The sequence below is a fragment of the Haliotis cracherodii genome, unplaced genomic scaffold (genome assembly GCF_022045235.1).
Source record: "Haliotis cracherodii isolate W230 unplaced genomic scaffold, xgHalCrac1.p SCAF_18, whole genome shotgun sequence".
In the NCBI taxonomy this organism is placed as follows: domain Eukaryota; kingdom Metazoa; phylum Mollusca; class Gastropoda; order Lepetellida; family Haliotidae; genus Haliotis; species Haliotis cracherodii.
The window spans coordinates 24714632-24732589 of record NW_027266273.1 but is presented as its reverse complement, the minus strand read 5'-3'; the positions used below and the strand labels follow the sequence as shown (position 1 = coordinate 24732589).

Here is a 17958-nt window from a genome sequence, read left to right as displayed (position 1 = left end):
TGTTGGCGACCATTGCGTGATGCCAATGCGGGACATGAAAACTTTCTCAACAATCACAACCAGATTGAAGATGCCAAGCTTTGATATTTGCTCAATGCAGAGATTAAACATCGAGAGATTCCTTTGAACCGTCTACGTGTTTGTCCCGTCAGCCATGTTTGCAAATCTAATTATCCCCTATTATCTGCCGCCATTTACACGCTAGTGTTGCCTGGGCTTGAAGAGGCCCATCGCAGATATATGATGCGCCGTATTCAGTTATAAAGTCATTAAGTATAATTTACTGCAAAATCGAAGCCTCGGCGCACTGAAAGTTAAAACCTCATGGCTGGAATAATGAATCACAATCGCTATGCTGTCTGTTTTAAGTCATGTTTGCCTGCGCGAGCCAATCAAGATCCTATGGAAGGGTCTTGCATAGTAAGGTAGCAATTTCCAATCGATCCAGCAGCTAATTTAGCCGAGTATCCGGCAGATAATTTTACCTCTCCGTTCCTAACGTATAATAATTGCCAAATATCACAAAATGTCCTTTTTTCCTATAGCTTGGCCCCTGGATTCAGAAAGACAAATGATGTGCTTCTCATCGACCTAAAGCTGAGTTTTCTGACATAACTGGCGATGTGGCGGAGGAACGGGAGATGAAAGAGAGCGCTCACGGAATGGGCAACTTTGAGGAATCACCTCGTCTTGTCAAATCCATTATTCCAAGAGTCAGCGTGACAGATATCTCAGAATAGCTTCATCAAAACACATTTAAAAGAGATAAAGATTGATCGTCAAAATGTTCATTTGCATGTGTCAGGACAGTTTGATAGTTGACGAGTTTGATAGGGTTCCACTCTCCAATGTATAGCCGACCTAGTTCAAATAACTTACATGTTAAATGGGACAAATCAAGCAGAATCTTCAGTTTGCTTCACTGTCATAAGTTCGTTCTAACGCAGTTCGGGGTAATCAGTTATCATAGTTTATTATACTGGTAAATAAAAACGACAAAACCATTTCCATATTCACAAGAAATTTCGGTTAAAATCAGAGTCGATTGTACGATTTCGACTTTATCCTGAGCATGTGTTTATGAATGCATTCAAAGTTGTTTCCCAAGTAAGGTCCGTGTCCACCGCAACGAGACGCGTAAGACTTGTTATCATGTATATCAGTTTGTATCTAGACATGTGTTTAGGGTTAATTTCATGTTTTTTACATGAAATTTATAATATTCAGCAAACATGGACGTACTCTGTGCTGATAGCGTATGTAATTGTCCACTCATATACCTGAAGACAATCGTCGTTTGTTTTCATTCGTGTTTCAGCCACAACACATGCATGTGTAGCTACCGCTGGTTGTTTTTACTTATATGATCAGTCTAATATAATCTTCAAGAAGTGAAGATATCTCCCCAAAAGAAATCCTATTACAGACAAATTGTAGTACAATTCACGTTCAACATATTTTCTCCCAAGCCAGCACCTTCCCCAAAAAACGCAACTTTACACGTATCACAAGTTTTCGCTTTTAGACAATGCGGCTGGATTTTTAGGTTATGCGAACCCATCATTTAAACCAGCTCGGGGGCCATCTAATTTACAGCAGTATGTAGGTTAATTATACAAATATTATGATCGTTTCTTGTAGTTTGAGAAAAATATACAAACTATGGCAACTCATATATATTTCACATCCCGACCACGCCGTCATATTTAAGCAATACAACTTAACTTCTGTCCACATCGTATTTTGTATGGCAATATTCCTCAGCCTCTGAACATACAGTTCCTTAACTTTAAAACGACATACAGTATAGCAATACAATAATCGTTAACCTTTTACCACAGCACCAAATAGAATAGCAATATACAAAACCCCTTTCCACAGCACCAAATAGAATAGCAATATTCTACATCCACTGTCAACACCGCCATATAGTAAGGCAATATTCAACAACACAGTTCCAAACTAATCCATGATGGTTGTCGGAGAGAAAAATATTTTAAGATAATGAAATCAAATAGAATGTAAATTAAGTATACATATATAGAAGTGTATTGCTACTGCGCTGTCTGCACTCTTCCTGCGACGGTATTGTGTGGTTTACTAATCTCATAGATCAACTCAAATCAAGTAATATGTCACAGTAAATTTTGGAATACTTATATCACTGCTGATATTCAACTACAAATCCGGTGAGCTGTCATAAAGACAGTCATGGCGCTTCCTTAAGTATAAAATCAAACATATTGAATTTGACGTTAATGCCTGACTTTCGTTTCTGGTTCCATCTTAATTCGACAATTCTGGTATTTACAGCTTTTCTTATGCCAATTAATAAGTAAATACGATGAATTGTATTCACTTCGTTTGTTTTGAATACAATGCAAAATAAAAAACATAAATCGTTCAGTTTTAGTACTAAACTATGTCAGTTAAACGCATTTGGAAGTGATACACATGAGGAAGAGAATTTATGGAAGTCAACTTCTTTATTATGAGGAACACAACGTTTCGGAGTTTTCTCCTTTGCTTTGATTCAGAGAGCATAGGTAAAGGTACATACATGGTCTCTGCTTCATAGCATTTATTCATCTTATGAAGGAGTATGTATATACTCCGAAACTTTGTGTTCCTCATAATAAAGAATTTAACATCCATAAATTCTCTTCTTTATATCCTGTTGATGTTCCATAAAGGCAACGTTTTTCCGTGTGCCTCCATGCATCACATTATCATTTACTGCATGTTTAAATATATATAACATCACAGATCACTGGAACTAATTTAGTTGCTCGTGTTTAGTTTGATTTTTAATTCATATTTGCGATAAAGGAAAATTAAAAATGAATAATCATTTTAACTTTGTCATTCAATTTTTTATTATTATTTAAATACTTGTAGTAACAACGTCAACAATTTTAATACTTTGTTCAAACAATGTGTGGTAAGTAGTACAGGTTTTAGAGAATATTTGGTTTTACTATTGAAATTAACGGCGAATACTTCTATACCTCCATCAATATTGTGGGGTAAAATGTACATATTTTACTATTGAATAACAACTTACTGAATTGTATACTAAGCATAAAAATGGTTTAGAAACCATTGCATGTCTGCTGGATAAACCTCCAGTGTAAACATTTGTTATAATGATGTCTGTCATTGTAATGTTTTAATGAAGTTATTTGACAGTTATTATCCCCCTCTTAAGACACCTACAAAACTCCGCATGAAGTGTTAGCTTGACTGGTTGGTAAATGGTTGTAGATCAGTACCCGAGTGTATACGCCAGTGAATGAACGTCAGATACATACAAATATTCATTCATTTCATTCAATGTATGAACTGTCGGTCTAGTCACAACGTTTTAACAGCGCGATTTAAAAAGTGAAATCTGATGTCAAGATTGTGGAAAGGCATTTAGAAATGATTTTTGTGTAATCACTGTTAAGTAAATATTTGTCAAGTGGATTTTGTACACAAACCATACGCAAACTATGTTGAAGAGTGTCGGTATTTGTTGCGGGGGTCTAATGGAGAAATAACTCTTGTCGGGATAAGAACAAATACCATATCTAACATCCACTTCTATATTGTCATCAGATCTCTGCTTTCGCGCACTCAAAGATTTCATGCACAGCAAAAACAACATAATTTAGAAGATTTTCATTCATATTTTTTTATTTTAGCACAGTGCGATGTGGCTTTGCCTGCACTTTCTCACATGCCCACTCAAACGTCACTGGACAGCGGACGAACAGACAGATACACAATATATTAAAACACAAGAACCAATGTCACTCTAGACGCTAATCCACATTAGTTTCAAATCTACTGTACATAATTTACATTAGTTAAATCCAAACCACAACAGCTTCTATAATCAAATGCGCCGGGCAAATGACAGAACGCAACATATGTTTGAGACACCTCACAAAAAAAAAGAAAAAAGTAATACACGGAAAAAGCTCCAGAGCTCGGGGGTGAGCCCGGCTTTCACTGTCTCTATGAGGTATAACACGCTACGTGTATAGACATGGGGTTAGCCTATCTGCTACACGGCTGCTAACATCGTCGCCGTTCTTACAGTGTCACAGTCGCCGTCACTAGCAACAGATAGAAAGCAAAACCACTTGCCTTGGGAGATGTGAACCCTGAGATGTCCAAGCAAATTAAAGATAATATCTTGTGCCCGGATGAATGCATTTATATTGTTGGGGATGTGTTCCCTAGCCATCCCTTGTTGTCACAGACCAAAGGGTACGAGATAGGGATCATGAGACTTGTCCATTTAGGTGAGAGTTAGGGTTGAAACGCACCGCCCGGCGAGGAGGAGGCCAGTCGGGGTTTGGTTTTTGCACTTGCGTCCCGGGGATGATAAGTTGAGCACAATGGTCCTGTCCGTCCATGTCCACCGCCCTCCGGCCAATTAACTCGCCTGCAGCAGGACAATGCTGGCCGTGGGGGCACTACATGGTCTACTCCCACATGGGCTGGCCATCTTTGTTGTCGTGGCAAGAGATTCGTGTGAGTTTGTGCCGGAGTCCTTTCTGTTGGTGGCGCAGGAAATAGTCTATGATGTCAGTAATGAGTGTCCTTCCCCTATATTGTGGAAGGGTGCCACTGCCCTAGGCACATTGCCTTCTCCGGCGTTGATGACATACCGCCCATACCACGTAATTCAAGTCTAAGATGACGTCACAACACCAAGTGTACCCCTGTCAGACAAGGGCCAGCCCACACAGTGCCCACTTACATCGTGGTCAAAGTCTAATTAAATAGTCCCAGTACTGCAGGTGCGTGTTATGTGAGAAGAGACTGCTGGGAGTTCATGTTGTTGTGCGCGTACCAGGAGTAGTGAGACATAGACATATAAGAATTCGTTGATGGGTTATTGTTACTTAAGTCAGACCAGGTACACACTGGCTGGGGGCTCATGGACGACGACACCGGAAGTAGAGGCTGTGGCTGTTGACCTTGACCTTGACCTTGGGCTGCTGACTGTTGTGGTGTTTGGGGTTGAGCCGGAGGTAGCTCGGCGGGCTGAGGTTGGGCCTGGGGTTGAGGTTGTTGCTGTGGCACTGGTGATGTCTGTGGCTGTGGCTGCTGGGGTTGTGGTGGGGTCGAGTTGGGGTTCTGCTTCATCAGCTTCTTGTACTTGGAACGCCTGTTCTGGAACCAGATCTTTACCTGGAAGAGGAGAAACAACGTTTTAGAAATGTGAAAGAAAAAACATACATCGAACAATAAAGTCTTTCTGACAATAAACACGAAAGCTACATTCAAGTCATACATTGATTGCTGGTAGTATTGGATGTGGCAGTGGATAGCTACCATCGGGTGACTCAAACATACAGCAATAATAAAGAGTGGCCAAAATCACCAAAGCAGTCACTTGATGAACAGATTGGATTTACAGACATAGGATATATTTAATTAAAAGTCGGATAATTGTTAAGCTTTTAGTTTCCTGTAAAGCAATCAATAGTTCAGTCAGTGTGTGTAGATGGCTTATATGTCTCCAGACGGGCATATAACAATCAGAAGGATGAAGTCTCCTCATCTCCGAGTCAGAACTATATTTATCAAGGCAATAATAGTGGAACTATTTCAACAAATTCGGGTAAACTAACACACGGCATGTGGTATTTCTATACTACTCAAAACAAGAACACCCGATTGCTCCATATTACTATGGTTAAACCGTCATACCAGGGAAGGTTAATATTATAATATAAAAGAATATGTCCTTTAACTTTTTTCAGGAGTTCTTGTAACAGCAATCACCTTCCCAAAGTTCTATAAAGTCGTCATTCCCAGAACCATATCTTTCCAGATGTTCAACAAACTTCGTTAACCTTTATGTTCTGAGCGTGATAAGGTGAGCTATTTTGGACGGCAATGCTTGTGTGTGGAAGTGATATCTCTGTGTCTGGTATCTGCGCACAATACCACAGCCCTGTAATAGCAGGGTAGACCAACTCTCTGTGACCCGAGTGGATGGGTATCTCAGCACAATAACCGAGTCTTATAATGGTAGGGTAGGGCCTGCCTGACGGTGGAGACGTCGATACTCGGGGACAAAGCCATAGTAGAAATCCGCGTCCCTGAAGCGCCCACCCCCTACTGTTCTATCGGCCGAACATCGGTGAATCAGCTTTAACACAGGCCAGAGACGTAACCAAGCCTATATAGTGAAAGTCGGTGTACCCACGTCACAGTACGTGTGTCATGAGGGTCATCGTAAATTCCATCAGACCCCCCCCCCCCCCCCCCCCCCCCATCTCTCACCCCGACCCTGCCGTGACATGCAGCTAGAGTTACATGACAACATATTTTGACTTTCGATGACATCGATCTAGCTATCATGTCTGGCCGTACTCGAAATAGGCCAGCCATTGCACTGCCAGTCAATATCGTTTAAGGAATTTATGCATTGATATCGACAGTGTTAATGTACACACGTTGCGAGATTGCCAGTCGTAGGTATATAGGTAGTCACGCTCTGTCACGTGCTACAGTAGCACAAGACGTTACCGGTGTACCAGCGGTATTAGCCCTCATTATCAACCATAATGATAATCTTGTAGAAGTTTAGTAACAAGACTCTCCTCTCTTTCACTTCTCTTTTACAAATAAAAACCTGTTCAAAATTCATTGAGGCTTGCCACTTGGCTTCACGGATGTTTTCAAATACTCGCAAGCTCATTACTACCCATTCAGAAAGTGACATCTTGTCTCGGGTGCCCTTTGTCGGCTATTTGAAAACCTTGTCTGTTTATTACTTTTCATCTAATATCATTACTTTAATGGTCAAATGATAGGGGTAACCTTACAAATTACACATCTTAACCCCTGTGAAAGCTCTACTAGCAAAATCAGTCTTCAAAAGCCGGCCCATCTCTTCCCCCTCATACTGCACCGTATCAACACGTTTCTCAGCAAGTGAGGTCGTTTTACAAATGTATAAGCTAGGGTTATAACAATCTCAACAGCCTATACAGTCTATGTGGCTCTCAACGGGTGAGCGGGGGCAGATAGATATATATATATATATATACCCAGGCAGTAGGTTAGTCCAGTGGCTTGTGTTCTCAACTAACATGGACAAGGCACGGGTTTGACTCTACACAATAAATGGTTATTGGCCACACTCTCAGCCTCATGTGGCTGCAAGTGTTCTGATTTGAACGCAAGCCTCTAACTGGCCAGTTTGCAATAAACTTCTAGATAAGAACCTGTGGAATAATTTCAGCTTACTTAGTATTTTAAAAAACAAAAACTTCAACTTGAACCATGGGGATGATTTTTTTAACTTTTATGAAAGTTCAGTGGTATTTAAAAGATGAATTAATAATCCGGCATAACCCACCCCTTCCAACCCTCAAAAACACTCTCCGTGAACCAAAGCAAATGTCTATTTTCCTCACCACAGGGGCGAGTCAACTCCGTTGGGTACATGAGGCGGGTGTTCGTGGAGGGGGATGGGGGTAGCTGGGCTAATGAATCCTATTAAATGTGACGAGAAGCGCTTGTGACATGTCCTATTGGAGTTCTGACACCCGTAGCCTTGCTTGTATACTTGAGGGGCACGGGAACTACGCTCGCTACACCACAATCCATCCCCTGTAGTCGACATCAGGCGCCTTACAAATACATTCAATACTCACAAGACATTTCATTTAATCTAACAAATACTTAGCTTTTAATATCTTAATGCAGCTTTACAAGCAGAAACTTCGTTCGAACCGTTTGGTTTCTACAAACGACTTCAAGTATGACACTCATCTAATAGATATTAACGTATAGTATTTACAGAGTAATGTAGTGATATGTATCATACATTTAACACCCTTGTAAACCGAACAGTGTATATTTGTTGATCCGGGGCTGGCGCTATTGTCGTGAAGTACTTTGAAGTAGTAAGCAAAAAGTGACGCTTGGGGCCTTGTATCTCGAGACGAAATGGCATGATTGTATCTGCCTGCTAGCAAGCCCCTGCCTATACGTGCACACTTCTAATAGCTGAAATCAAAAGTTTGACTTTTCTTATCCTTGGGATCACAAAGTCCCGGCGCCTGAAGGCCCGAAACTCACGTGCAAACACGCCCGACAAAAACTTATCAGCCAATCAGAATAGCGATTAGCCAGATTAGCATAATCAAAAGATCTCCGCTAATTTGCACACTTGTTGAGTCGTAGTGTTACACAATGGCTTGTGGCAAGTGTTGGGGTGTCTAGCGACTCAGCTGAGATCGTGGCGCTCTGATCTGCTAGACGTATTGTCAAGAACTCAGCTCCTCAATGGGAGACGCAGGGGGCACAAGGAAAGACAATACCCTGCTGATATGTGAAGAATTTCCCAGACTTGATCAAACATATACTCTATCTACCCGCTATTGATAGCGGTTCCCTCGCCACAAATCAGTCTTTCCTTATCGATCTAGCTTGAGTTATCACTTTCTTTCAAATGATATATCAACATTCTTAACATAGTCCGAAGTGTCAACATTCCTTTAACTTATCAATTAAATAAAAAAAATGTATTTCAAACCCTCACGTACTATCGCATATCACGTCCCAGTATGAAAAGATATATGGCATGTTTGAGTAGATCCCAAACTATCAAGTATGTGGGTATGGTGTTGGACAGAGGCCCAAACACGAAACCCAACATTTAACAATTCAAATTCTGTTTGCCCGAAGCATGTGTTATTTCTTGCAGAGGTCCCGCGGGCAAACCCAGATTCTAGCTGTCATCCGTGATTCCTTTATTGAGTGTAATCTGATTTGCAAATATTACCAATCGGAATTGGTCGTGTGTGCTTCAAACACAATGAATATTTAATCAGAGAAATGATTTGACAGGAACATCACCTGAACGTGTTTTCCTTTCGCTATTTATACAAGTCAATTTGTTATTGAAACAGATCAAGTTTGTTTATAAATATTTGTATATTATGTTTTGTTGCTGTTATGTTAACATAATGAAGAAAATAAATAATTTCAATTGGGTAAGCTATGAGATATTTTAGAGATATATTTTACAAACCGCATTTACAGATATTTCAAACTTTCGGTCATCAGATGTTATCATTATATGTACATGGTTGTAGCCAAATTATTTTTCAACAACACAGATACAATAACACTGTGTTCCGGTGCGTTTCCGGGTGCCATTCCCGCCAGAGAATCACAGAGTGGGTCACATATATCGTGACTGTGGGTCATTGCAGTTAAAAAATTAGTTTTATGACAAAGAAGTAAAGTTAGTTGTTTAATACTTTAAAAAGGGTAACGCTAGCGGAAAGCGGTAGTCAACCGCTTGTTTTCACTAAACGTAAAACACTGATCGCGAACACAATGCCCACCACCTGTCGGTTGCATGCAGAATCACAGCCCTGTTGTCGGACACTGTTTAACGTTTCAGAAAATACGCTTTTACAAATCCGAACGCGGCTCTCGCATTTATCCCTATTGAAGCATCAAAGAAAAACGAAACGGTCCATTTTGGCCAAGTAGCCGACTACACGCGATGGCCAGTGTTGTAGAATAGAGGTTACTAGCAACAACCTGAACACATTTCATTACAATCTAACAATATGTTGGTCACACTGGCCATACAAACACTTCAATTTCTTTTGTGTGTTAATATGTCTGTATCAATATTTATTTAATAATTATTAGCGAAAGGACCTTCTTACATTAAAACTGGAAACACCACTTTAAAAAACAATAATCATTACTTATAGTGTGTTGTCTCGGGGTTAATAGTTTCGCAATGAATTATACTATTGTGTGTGTTATTTGAAGTAAAGAGATGTTTTTTATGTCCTACAGAAAAGGTACAATAAAAAAATTACAATACACAGCATGATCGTGAACCAGCTGGCCGATCCGAACGTAGATTACCTTGAAAGGGGCAACGATCTGGTTTACAACAAGGGGAACCAAACTATGAGACTCCCCTTTTGTTTGCAAATCAGAAACATAAGTTCAAACGTTGAGCAGTTGACATTTAAATTCATAAGTTGGGTAGATGTTAAACGGCTATGACGTACCCTGCTTGTGACCCGTGGGTTTTGTAAAGACCACTGCAGAATGATATCACGCTAATCTATCGGGTATTTGTAGAAAACTCCATCCTGTTTCGTTCGCTCCAACGAACTAAGAAAACCAGGCATTGAATTTGAATTGTATGCAGAAAAAAAAATTCAAACTATTTTAATAAATATATTCGGTCTGCTTATTTTGTAAGTTTACGGTTGAAATTAATGATAGTTCACCTGCGTACACTTCTGCGTTCAGACATGGTAGTGGTTTCATAATATACATTTACTAATTCGATTATTTATATTTTTATAATATTTTTTAAATCACCCACTTAAAATACATTAAGTAAATTAATGTTAAAAATAATAGGATTTGTTACCGACACTTCATTTCAAATATAACCAGTTTGTTTTATACTACTCTGAAAAATCAAATAATATATTACCGATTTCAGCGTTTTTAAATATAAAAAGGTAGAAATCAGGCAGAAAAAAGCAAGTTTTGCGCTCTGTGATAATTAACGTCAATTGTGCGTCTCCCCGGAATTCCACACACTTCATTAACGGCTGGGGATGGGAGCAGATATGGACTATTGATTCTACAACTTGATACTCGGCCGGGTAATGTTGAACGCTACACCGTCAAAACAATTAAATTGTGTTAGAAGTGTCTTTGGGGCGCTTGGAAAAGAGATAATAAATTAACAATTAGCTGTGTAAGGTTACCCTGTTGAATTGACTATGTCAGTAGAAATCAAAACACGAAATGGCTTTAATCTGAATTAAGGAGCGAGGGGCACCTGGGTGTTACAATATCCACGTCTCTACCCCAGGCGGGTAGGTTCAAATAACAAAGACAGAAAATGCGTATAACGAATTTGAGACGCAATATTATACTATTTAATTATAAACCTTTGTGGAGTAGTTGTACACTTAGGAATAAAATTATGATAAATAAATAAATAAATAAATAAATAAATAAATAAATAAATAAATAAATAAATAAATAAATAAATAAATAAATAAATAAATAAATAAATAAATAAATAAATAAATAAATAAATAATGTCCCCACTGACATATTTCAGAATTATAGTCATGTCACCCTCCACACACACACACCCTTCTCAATCCCGCCCCCCAAAAGGTGACACCTGATCCCCCTTCAAATCATCACCTGTGTATTATCGTCCCCACGATCCAACGCCGGATTAAAAGTGTGAAACTCAACGAGACATGCCATGTCATCCCAGTCAAAGAAACTTTCAGTTTTTTCTTCTTCCCCCAGCTTTTGACATGGTGAGAATTCCAACTGCGGTATAAGTCCGTCATGTGGGAAGCAACGGAGTGCTTCTGTGACAAACGTCTACCCGAGGGGTCAGTGCTTCCTTTAAATGTGACACCGGGTTGGGAGATAGAATCAGGACCCCTCAGATGAAATCCGAGCGGGTTCAAGCCGTATTGTGTAGGGTAGCGTAAATACTAGCGAAGTGTAAGTATAGCCCTCTATGACAGTGACGCAACACATCAGGTGCGATTGCGCGGCCCCCAGACTCGACCTGAGTCTAACACTGTTAGTTTGATCTTCAACTAGCTTGCTACTTTCGTATCGACCGGTCGCGAAATAGCACAAAATAATGTTTAATTCGCTCCTATTCCAGTTATTATTTTGAACACTACAATTTAGACAAAAATCAATGGCGTTCCGTGGCCTGTTATTTGTTGATGAAAGATTTCGTAAATATAGCCTCATTTGTTGTCCCTAAGTGCGCTGTCTTGTCAAATAAATTAAGCAGGCAATGCTAAAACACCTAATCACACACTATTATGAAATTTTAAGCCTCGGCGTTGGAGAAAATTGCGTATAATCAAGGCAAATTTTGATGTTGACAAAACTAATACTTTGCTCCAATCAAATATGTTAAATGTCCCCTCTAACAGTAGAAAATGATTCCTTTGCAAAAATTGGTCAATTTTGTCGAAGTATATAAGCGTGTCTGTGGGGCAGGCAGGCCGACAGAGCGGAGGTCTGAGGGAGGAGGGCTGCAGGGACGGATCGACTTACCTGTGTTTGCGTCAGCCCCAGGGATGCGGCCAGTTCGGCTCTCTCCGGCAGGGCCAGGTACTGAGTTCGCTGGAACCGACGGTTGAGCTGCTGAAGCTGAAGACTGGAGTAGATGGTGCGGGGCTTCCTCATCTTTTTACCTTTACCGTTTATTCTCAGTTGGTCGTCCATTTGAGGTTTTTCTGTGGAGAGGATACAAAGTTGATAATTCCTGGAAGTACCGTGGGACAATACTGTGTGAATTGTGTGTCCGACATAACGGAGTTCGAGCCTGGATGTTGCCACTGCTGGCCTCGTCAGTATATCGTGTCTTCATGGAAACGTGAATTGTCACGGCTCGGACATTAAACCTTCTCCCTTTGTTGAGGTTATTATTTCCATATTTTAACAGTTTTCAGCCACCTATCGCCATTCTGCGGGGTCACGCGGAAGATGTTATACATTTTCTCTAAACTGATACAGATCAGTATTATTAATTTCTTCTAACAAAGCGACTACATTGTGTTTTTCTTCTAACAGAGCGACCAAAATTATATAAACTACGGGGCAAAATAAATTATACACCCATGTTTCATGGTGGTTAAAAATGGATCAAACAAGAAAAGGTTAATCGATGGTGATGTATTTCATACGGGTATCAAAGTACATTTTGACCGCCTTCTGTGCCGAGTGTTTCGGCGACTCCATTCAGTCTAGTAACGTTTATTTTTGTAATTTTGTCTTTATCAAATCCCACTTTCGAGTGTATACTTTCATGTGCAGAGTAGTTTATTACGTTCGAATTTAATACAGAGTGACTACATTTAACAGTACGTTAATTTAATACAGAGTGACTACATTTAACAGTACGTTAAGTTAATACAGAGTGACTACATTTAACAGTACGTTAAGTTAATACAGAGTGACTACATTTAACAGTACGTTAATTTAATACAGAGTGACTACATTTAACAGTACGTTAATTTAATACAGAGCCACTAAACTGTGGTTCGTACTTTTTTGATACAATACTACTACATTTAGTATTGTGTTCTTATCTGATGCGGGGGTCAGGTTGGGTATTTCATTTTTACTTCACACGGAGAGATTTAACATATTTCGTTAAAATTTGTTATTTTCCTTTTACCCATCCAAAGAGTAAACATTACAATTAACATCAACATAAATACAAATGACACGGGTGCTTAAACATTACTGAACAAGAAAACCGCCTCAATAGAGCCAAACAATGTGCTAATTCTTTTTTCGTTTTCTTGCCACTTACAAATATTATCCTTTTCTCATTGAAATAATAATTTCGTCATTTCCTCCAGACAAATTCTATAAACTAAGTGTTACAATTATGAATTCCCTGAAGTAGACGTGGCATATTTATTTCACAAGTAGCACACACTCGATCTATTGGTAATATTCCCTATACCGAGGACAACATGACATGACAACACGCCTTCCAACAGGGGTTTCCCTCAACTTTTAGCTACTTTTACCCAATGTGATACTCAACACTGAGCACACGGTTAACCGAAACAATCTCATCACCAACACAATATTTAGAAGATTCCCCTTGACGGAACTCACTTTAAAGCGCGGTATCATCTTTTGCTAAAGACCGACACGGCAAATTGTGCCGGCAATTGAAAAGAAAATATGTACCAAACCTTTTATCGTTTATTCATAGCAATCAATGCCTATCCCCCAGTATATTATTGTCATGTTGAGTAGATATTTCTCCATTGTCTGGCGTTGATGCATGTCGTGTCCCTTATGAGGCGAAATACTCTTTACGTGATGCAGAACGAGAGATTTACATGTCAAATCACATCGTGTTTTAACTAATGGAAATGTTTTGTTCAATGTATTTCATCATATCAACATACATGTAAACAGTTTAGTATGAGTATTTGAAATTGTATAAGAATCTATTATTGTTCCCGTTGGTAAACTGTCGGAAAAGTGTACCGTGAGTTAAATGTCCCGTCCGACTGAGTTATCGTGTACTGAAGTATTTTGACGTTGTAGTAATTATTAGACGGTTGCCGTGATCATTAAGACACAAACATAATTACTTAATCATTTTCCGATTTACGGATGACATATAATGGGTTTTAATGGCCGTCCTGTGAAGCGATTCGCCTAACTTTGACATGTAAACACGGCGTTTAGAAACACAAATTGTCTTGTAATTCGGTGTATACGGGTCATCCGGCGCTGATTGCGGTACACAATTTCTATAGTTATGATGACAAGAAGCCTGTTACAACGCTACAGTACTCACCATCTCTAGGAGGCGACGGGGTCTGGTAGGGTGACATAGAGAACGGGTGGCTTGTTGGAGGATTGTACGATGTGGGAGCCATGCTGTTCATAGGAAACGGGTACGCTAGAGGTCTGGTAGGTTGCGATGTAAAAACATCGTGCTGCGAATGTTGAGGAGGGTAGCCAGATCGGATAGGGTACGCTGGGTGCCCCATTGATGGAGGCATCTGCTGTTGTAGTTCCATGAAGGCAGACTTGCCTACCATTTCTTGCTCCAAACCGTCCATAGCACCCGCCATGTTCAACATCGTGTCTACTTCAGTGTTATTAGGGGTAATTTTGAGATAAATATGGCCTGTCCGACGATCAGTATCCCTGTATACTGCTAGTCCTTAGTTCCTCAAACTACCACTTAAATCAGCCAAGTTGGCCCCCAAAATATACCAATACATACTCCCGACCACCCAAGCCCCGCCTCCAGAGCGCTGTGATTGGTTGCCGGTAACGAGAGCTGTCAATCACGAGATTTGAAGACGGCTTGAGCGGTGAGTGGAGCGATGCGACGGAGCAACACAAGGCGATGGGCGCGCTATTATGACGGTGAATGGAGTCTGTAAGAGGCTTAGAAGACTGTCCCGACGATTGAGGCCTGGAGCTCGCTACCATTTCGCCGACCGGCTACCGGCAGACAAGCTTAGCGAACCTTACCACGGACTGACGGAGTGTTCTTTTACTAAAACAATTGTTCCCGTTCAACCTGATTTCCAATCTCGTCGAGCGGGAGACAATAGCTAATCTTAAACTTGTTAAAGAGGTTTTCAAAATCAAAACATCGTCAAGTGATGGCAGAGGGGAGAGGGTGTTGATCTGTCGATCGAGATCACGACGTCTTAGATAAACTGGCGTCATATTCTCAGATTTGGCACTTTCAGGTGGATGTGTTTTTTTACACAACCACTTACGCACTACGAATTCAAGATAAAGTTCTACATATTTCTCAGACCCAATAATCAGATTTCTAACACATTAATTCAAGGAATTGTATTAAAGAACATGAGTTATATTATTATATTGATTCACAAGGAAATATGAAACACGCATTACCTTTTAAAGATATTAAAAACAATTTTCATGATAGTTTTTAATGAACACTTGTCAACAATCTATTGATTAAAAACGCCTTGCAAATAATATGGACTTATTGTTACTGCCTAAGGACATTGAATATTTATATCTTTCGTTATATGAAAAATGAGATAATTATATTGTTGTAATTTTAATTGTTAATATAAAAAGGCTTCAGTTCTTACAAAGCTGTTTAGGCTGTGGTGAAGCTAATCAGTACCGCAATATCCGAGTTTCGAGTGGCATGAGTTTCGTATTTTAATCTGCGGTTTTTTCCTTGTTCTTATTTGATTATCCCGATAACTTTTATAAATTATCCAGCAAACTTGCGAACAATACACCAGTGTTTACATCCCATAATCTGCCCCGCGTTACACTAACGTCATAAAGGCAACCTACAGCCTCGTCTTCATGGGGGTAATATGAACCCGTATGAGACGTTTCAATTGCATTGAAACAAGCGTGAAAAAAATTACCAAAATTGACTATAATTTATTTCTGTCAATTTAGGCACAATATACCCTAACACGAATTAGTGGAATTTTTTTCGCGATGCCTCGCGCCTCATTAAACCGAACACAGGGAAAGTGAGAAAAGACTGGATAATTGAGGGCAACATTATTCCTGTGTGCGATAGGCCGGTCAGAGGGCAGTGTCTAGCGATCTCTGAAAACAAATACTATCCACGTGGAACTGCTTGCCTGTGTGTAAGGTGGTGAGATTAGAGTTAAGTAGCGACTGATTGCTAGCTCCCCTTAAGATCAACCCCTACCCTCTACACGGCAAATGTGTTTACCTTCTCAACGCTGCTCTCTCCGAGCGCAAACACTACACCAATGCAAGGAGAGTTTTAGTGGCAATTTGTGCGTGGTTAAGAAACCTGCTCCATACACCCGGCTCCGTGGCACACGCCAAAACATGGAGGGGATTTGATTATTTAAAATACGTAATGATAAACCAGCATTAAATTCATAATACCAAGTTACAAATACTGGTCAGTTTTAAATTCCTATACAAAATGGATCTACGTGATGCGCTAGTATAAAGTATGAATCATACACAATACATTATTCGTATGATGTAAAATATTTATGATAACAAACGAAATATCCTTTTTGTTGTTCTAAATTTATAACAACACTTTGCCTGGAGATTAGGTATTTGTTGTTTCGCATTCTCGTTTTAGGCGGTGGAAATACACCGCATTAACGGATTCATCTTAAAGTTTTGGTTTTATAACTTTGTACTTACCATTATGATATTACCGCGAATCATCAGAAATAGTGAGCACAGGTAAAATGCAAATAAATATGTGGATTTTTTTTACCAACTTGCTATAATTGAAAAAAATATTTTTAGTCGAAAGCAAAAAATTCTTTTGTACTATGAAAAGCCTAATTTTGAGTTGTTAAAAATGAAATTTCACTGTAGGCACTACCCTTTACTGAATACAGCGTTATAACGATTATTTCGGACTAAATGGTCCATATCTACGGGGTCGACATCCTCTTATGGATGTGATGCGATTGTACAGATCATGTACGTGGAAAACTGCGCAAGTCGTGCACCCTGAATTTTTTCATATTGTCTTGAATATGTTTCTCTATTGGTTTTCCTCGTTTCATGTTGAATATTTATCTGATGGTGGGCGACGTTGTTATTATATGTAAGTTTTTTTCACCCTCTGTGCGTTTAATACATTATTACATTATCTATTGAATATTAAAAAAATGTAATTCACATTAAATATTCCAAGTTTTATAAATCGTGTCATTGTCAAAACTGTCATATACTACGTGTAGTAGGGAAGGAGACAGATATATTGGCCAGTATGTGTGCATCAATGCTAAAACTAACACTTCCTTAATGTGTTTACGTTTCAGATTATGGTAACAATTGATGGTGACCCTTTGTCGACCAATTGTTGCTGTTGAAACGAACATCGTCTTCCGTAAAGAAACATGTTTGATCTTTAAGATTAATGTCGGTCTCTTCACTTTGTCTGTCTCTGTTGTGAGAATCTGACGCCATCACAGTTTCTTGTACCGCCCCAAGACGGGTCCTATTTTTTGTGTTCTCCGTCAGATGAACGTGGATTAACGCCTAGATTAGACACGACATGGCCACACGGTGTTACAATTGTATGTGACAGTATCAGGCAGTATACTATTGAAGCATCTTACTGAGCTACGCAATCAATACAGGACTGCTCATTCTGAGCCCCCCCCCCCCCCCCTCCCCCAGCACATTTAGTAGACGGGCTTCCTTCATTATATTCTCTGAAAGAAAATCAGTGTCCGCTTTGTCTATTTCAAAACTATATCATATATGTAAAACAACCCAGATAATTCAGGCCACGGAAAAGCTAAATCGATTACTTGTCTATTAACAAGATGTTAACTAATGTAAAAGCTGCCATGTCAGCATTTATAACTTAGCATGGCCGTGTTTACCTTACGATTG

General features: G+C 39.5%; 1 protein-coding gene across 1 annotated transcript; it reads right to left on the bottom strand.

Annotated features, from left to right (window-relative positions):
• Window positions 1-3680: 3680 nt before the first annotated feature.
• On the bottom strand, window positions 3681-14803 carry LOC139465927 (homeobox protein Dlx1a-like). Its single transcript, XM_071247930.1, has 3 exons — window positions 14390-14803; window positions 12115-12296; window positions 3681-5187 (listed from the first exon to the last, which is right to left on the bottom strand). Exons 1-3 carry the CDS (start codon window positions 14676-14678, stop codon window positions 4801-4803), a joined length of 858 nt encoding a protein of 285 aa, XP_071104031.1. The 5' UTR covers window positions 14679-14803; the 3' UTR covers window positions 3681-4800.
• Window positions 14804-17958: the final 3155 nt, after the last annotated feature.